The sequence below is a fragment of the Bison bison genome, unplaced genomic scaffold (genome assembly GCF_000754665.1).
Source record: "Bison bison bison isolate TAMUID 2011002044 unplaced genomic scaffold, Bison_UMD1.0 scf7180017864454, whole genome shotgun sequence".
In the NCBI taxonomy this organism is placed as follows: Eukaryota; Metazoa; Chordata; class Mammalia; order Artiodactyla; family Bovidae; genus Bison; species Bison bison.
Window position 1 is genome coordinate 629,439 of NW_011495016.1, and position 6,000 is coordinate 635,438.

Sequence of the window (6,000 nt, forward strand, 5' to 3'; positions counted from 1 at the left end):
CCATCTGCCACCATAGTGTTAAGGCAGCGCTTAAAGAGTGATTTACCTTATTCGCACCCTCGGAAGGTCGTTATGATGGAGATCTACCACAATAACATGTACTTGAAGCATATGATGGAAAATACTTACGAGAGGATTAAGGTCTATTCTATTCTAGCAGAAAGTAAAAGAGAATAGTTCTGTGTTTTAACCCAACAACATGTACACATACAGTCTTCAAGCCACAGAAGGTGACAATCATGACCTTGAAGTAACAAACCAACACCAAGAAATGGCATCTAAGCAAATGACAGATCATTCAGACAAAGAGGAAGAAAGTTACCAGCCTTCCCAAAGGCTCAGAAAGCTTTACAAGTAAGTTTTTAAATAACTACAAAGTAAGATTTTCTTCCACTTAAACTTTTAACAGCTATGTTTATTCAAAGTGTGGAATAATTCTAAGATGCGTTGTCATTCCTTTTCATAGTCTTGCTCTCAAAACACAAATAAATATGTGTGAATATACATATATCATTTTATACCAGTCTACTCATAACACAATGATTGATTTCACATCAGTAAAAAGCTAAGTCTTTTCCTCCAGTAGATTTCAGTCAACACTTTGTATAAATCTCCACAAGGAGTATCATCTTTGCTCTTTTTTTTTAAATGCTTGGAACTTACATCTTGACCCTGATTGGTCCTCTGGAATGCCCATGTAAATGTAAATGTGGCATTCTTGAAGATGACATGGGTATAAGCTTGTTTTTCTTTGGTTCCACCCCATGACTCCACCACATTCGTACTTTTTCTATTAATATCCTAAAATACAGTAGAAAAAACATATATATAAGAAAGCACAAATCCAGTATGAATATACATGAATATACATCACAATCCTATATTTATATTTACAGTAACCCTATAGGGTTTGTGAATATTTATCTGCAGAGCATGTAAGCCTAAAACTCTCAAAACCTTCCCTTCAAGTCTACACAAGCACTCACTAGCTTAGTAATTACAATGCATCAACCACATTGCCGATATAACCTGAAAGAGATCTCAAATCAGTATGTTTAAGGAGTTATTCTTTTGTGAGAGAGATTGGTTCATGTGTGCATGCGTGTGATTCTAGCATAGGAAATACACATAAGGAAAAAGAAAACAAATTCTCAAACTTCTGACAGCAAACTTCTAGGATCCTCATAAAATAACAATGCTTTCTTTCCATCTTCTTTTTTTCCCTTGAGGGATTCTGACAGGTGACTCTTACACAGGAATTCTAAATTCTCTCTGAATTATATTTGCAAGTTACAGTGCAGATTAGCCAGAATGTTATTTTATGTTCATGCAATCTTCTTTTGTTTATATTTGAATTCTAAAAAGATGAGTCTGTGTAACATTTTATTTCTGATTTCCTTAGCTAAATTCAATATCTAGAATATTATATGAATGTGTGACAGTCCAACCAATATTATGTCATTAACATGGTCAGAAAGCAAATGTAGTAAGTAAAGCAAGACATAGAACACACATCTAATTTATTTGAAATGAAAAACTGGACTAATTCTGAATTTTCTAATTAGTCTTCCCTGCAGAAACCCTAAAAGATGACTTAGGAATTTGGATAGGCCTCTTTTAGTTATCTGAGATGTTGATAAAACAATAGCATGAGCTCAAGCCATATGTCTTTCTTTCTATGATGCAAGGGCAAGCTTTGACGACAAACATGTAATAAAGCAATCAGATATGCTATAAAGATACGTTTCTTGAGTTCACACCACAGATAGGAATAACAGCGTATGCTTGTCACACGTTACACAATTTCTCACATTACCAAACAACCAAATAGTCACACATGCCACTTCCAAAAAGGATCTCATAATATACTGATAGTGCTTTGTTAAACACCTTCTGGATATTTATTTCAATAACAAATGGAATATTAGTTTTGCACCTTACCCTTGCAAAACACGACATGATTTTCAAAGCATTTTGATGTGTTATTTAGGTGATGATATCTCAAAAACTCTTGTGCAGAAATCAAATCAGAGTAAAGAACACTAACAGATCCTGCTATGAGCCAAAAATGCTTAAGATTGATTTTACAAAATAAATATTAATATGTATAATCCTTACCCTCAGGAATGCTTGATCAACTGAGAGAGACAAATAATGAATACATTCACATAATTAAAATAGGGTTTTCTCAAAAGGTTTTAGGAGCACACTGAAGAGAGTGGTTAACTTTACTTAAAGGAATAAGAGAAAGCTTCCCAGAAAGGTGAGGTTTGAGCTGCCCTTGATGTATTGTGTGAATGGGTGTTCACCAGACAAAAGAGAAAGTCACGCTAGCTTAGTGTGCCAAGGCATATGAAATGAAAAAGGACAGAGTGTTCCACTAACAATCCAGGATATCTAAAGAGGGCTGAGTAGTAACAGCAGTTTGGTAACAGAGGCTGGGCAAGAAGTACAAAAAGCCATATAGATGCCATGCTAAGGAATTCTAAATGTATTTATAAGCTATTGGTTCTCTAGCATTAGGGCATATTAGAATCAACCTCAAGGCTTGCTAAAATACAGAACGCTGGGCCCTATCACCAGAGTTTCTCAGTAAGACTAGTGTAGGGCTCAGAAATTTTCATTTCTAAAAGTACCTAGGTGATGCTAGTCCAGGAACCACACTTTGAGAACCTCTGCCACGGGCAATAAAAAGCCCCTAAAGGTGAGGGCTGCCTCTACTATTGTTTTTATGTTTATAAAGATAATTTTGACAGCAAAATTGACAGGATGGAGGTAAGAAAAATAGACAACAGACTACTGTTGAGAGATAATAGGAATCTGAATTTCAGTCATGGCACTAAGTATGAATAGGAACTAACAGACTGACGAAACGAGGAGAGAGACCTGAGAGAATTAAAGACTTCTTAGTCACGGATGTGTTGAAGATTAGTCATCATCTTCTTTTACTACCATCATGAGTTAATACTTAAATCTCCACATATCTTGTATATCATGCAGGAAACTGTTAACAGACTATTAACTAGCTACCAAAGGACTGTTAGAAAAAAATTAATCGTGTCATTGATGTCACCACTTAATGATAACACCAAAGTCTTAGCCAACAACCTTCTAATACCTGCATGAAGTCTTAGTAAATTTTGTGTTGCTACTTTTTCTCAAGCTATTAGATGAGATTTATAGGACATCTAGGGGAAAAATGGGCAAAATTATGACATGTACCTAATAAAATCCTTTGTCTGCATGTATTAATTTAACAAGGAAGAGTGTCATTTTTCCCAAAGCTCTCCCACCTCCATTATTTTGTACTCTCACTTATTAATACATGCTTTTCCCTCATGATGGCTTGAACTGCAAAAATGGGCAAAATTATGACATGTACCTAATAAAATCCTTTGTCTGCATGTATTAATTTAACAAGGAAGAGTGTCATTTTTCCCAAAGCTCTCCCACCTCCATTATTTTGTACTCTCACTTATTAATACATGCTTTTCCCTCATGATGGCTTGAACTGCAAAAATGGGCAAAATTATGACATGTACCTAATAAAATCCTTTGTCTGCATGTATTAATTTAACAAGGAAGAGTGTCATTTTTCCCAAAGCTCTCCCACCTCCATTATTTTGTACTCTCACTTATTAATACATGCTTTTCCCTCATGATGGCTTGAACTGCAAAAATGGGCAAAATTATGACATGTACCTAATAAAATCCTTTGTCTGCATGTATTAATTTAACAAGGAAGAGTGTCATTTTTCCCAAAGCTCTCCCACCTGCATTATTTTGTACTCTCACTTATTAATACATGCTTTTCCCTCATGATGGCTTGAACTGCTGAGTGGTTACTAGGGCAGAATTTTCACTTCTGTTAGTGGCATATTTTTTGAAGAAATTTTCTCCAGGATTAATATTTCCTGGCTTCTGTCTGTCACCCATACCTCATCACTAATTTCTCTCCGTGAGGAATGAGTGCTTTGTAGACTTCGCAACTCTTAGTGAGTTCTTTAGACGTTTTTTAATGTTTTTGGAAGACTCTAAAAATGGGAAGAAAAATGGGATTCTTATCCCAGTTTGTATAAATAAGTTCACACTTGAAAGAGAAGGCTAAGCCTAGAAATATACCTCTGAAAGCCACTCTTTCACTTACCACCATGAAGTACAGAACACAGTCAGCTGAACAGAGGGTCTCAAAAACAAATGTTATTCTTCCCAGTTCAGAACCCATGGCTCCAGTCATCGATGTTGGTGGTCTATTTAACAGATTAAAATTACAATACTTATAGCATGTTCTAAGTACAATCTGGAAAAAATTAAGTCACTTTATTCACTAGGCTGAAAGCCATGCTCTTCTCTCGTCCTAGTCTACTGCTGCACGGAGTCTACAAAACCACAGCGATATGCTCAGACCTCCTGGGCTAAATGCCGCCATATAGCCTATAGCAAGAAAAAAACTCCAATTGGGAAATTCAACATGGGGGACTAAAGCAAACTGTGAATTTGTAACATAGTACTTTACATATAGAACTGCGAAAAAACAATAAACCAAAAAAAGACTCTCCTGTAAATGTCTTAGACTACTATCTCTGAATCAAGCATCCAAGAGTCATAGTTTTCATAATGCTTGGATAGAGTATTTTTAAAAACTTTCAGCTTCATCTAATATAAAATTAACAATTACAGTTCCCCAATCACTGATTCTATAAATATTCTTAAATCTATATTATCCTACTCAGCTTGCTATTTGCTAAGTACATCACAGTATAATAATAATATATTTTATAAAAGCAGTCCTGCTTCATCTGTTTCTGTTGGGAAACAAGCATGAGGATTCTTACATAAGGGAATCAGAATTGGTTTTCCTTACTTAAATCCTGGGATATGCAAGTTTAAGATCAGGTAATCATTATCGGAACCTCCAGCCCCACTCTGGATGTGATCTCCAGCCACCTCCCAACCTAGAAAAGATAAAGCTTATCAGCAAAAACTCCATGAATGATTTCCAACAATCTTTTTATATAAGGCCACAAAAAAAGAATTCCCTTTTTTTTAATTCCAGTTGTAAATTGCATGCAGATGTAGATGCCTAGATATCAATAAGACATTGCATATGATTCTCCAGGAAAAATCAAGTAATGCATATTTTTGCATCAAAGTTACTTAGTGGTAAAACTAACAACAGTCTTCTCAATGAAGCATGATTTTTTTAAACAAGAACAAATGGTTTTTATCCAGTTTAATAAACTAAGAAAAAAATCCTAGTCTTCAGTTAACCAATGGGAAATAGAAACTTCAAATTATTTAATGAAGATGTGAGGTCTGGAGTTCTTTCTTAGAGTTCATTGTATTATTGTTCCCTAATTTAACACCTATTCACATTCACTTACTTATTCATTCACTGAACTGGCATTGAGTCTCATGAACCATGATACACATTAGGGAAAGAGAGCCGAAACTGGGTCCACCCTCACTATGAAATCAGTACAATATAAGAGACACAGCTAAGAACAGTCAAAAGTATGGGGTAATACATGCTCATAGAATGTGATGTGAGTCTGCCCTCTGCAAAGAAACAATCAGCATGCCATGGACTGAAATGGCCACAATAAAATGTAAGGAGATGCAGCCCTCCAAATACCATCAAACAAGGTTATTAATTAATGGCAAACCTTATTAATGGCAAATCTTTGCAAGAGGAAACAAATACATCTCATGTTTGAACACTGGCTATTACTATATGTTTTATTATATCGCCTGCCTAAAAAACTATATTTAAGTTCTAACCCCCTGTACTCACGAACAGACCTGATTTGGAAACAGAGCCTTGGTAGATATAATCAAGTTAAGATGAGGTCATTAGGGGGAGGCTTACTCTAATATGACTGGTGTCCTGATGAAAAGAGGGAAATTTAGACACAGACACTCAGGAAGAACACCATGTAAACACACAGAGACACAGAGACCCAAGAAGACAGTCACATGAAGATGGAGACGCAGATTGGA

General features: G+C 35.5%; 1 protein-coding gene across 2 annotated transcripts in view; it reads right to left on the reverse strand.

Annotated features, from left to right (window-relative positions):
• Positions 1-6,000, reverse strand: part of KIAA1324L (KIAA1324-like ortholog) — a 220,012-nt gene that overhangs the window by 36,357 nt on the left and 177,655 nt on the right. For both annotated transcript variants that reach the window (XM_010859123.1, XM_010859122.1), the window contains 3 exons: positions 4,865-4,955; positions 4,148-4,250; positions 664-801 (listed from right to left, as the gene is read on the reverse strand). In XM_010859123.1, the coding sequence (XP_010857425.1) occupies positions 664-801; positions 4,148-4,250; positions 4,865-4,955 (332 nt within the window). The remainder of the gene's footprint in view (positions 1-663; positions 802-4,147; positions 4,251-4,864; positions 4,956-6,000) is intronic.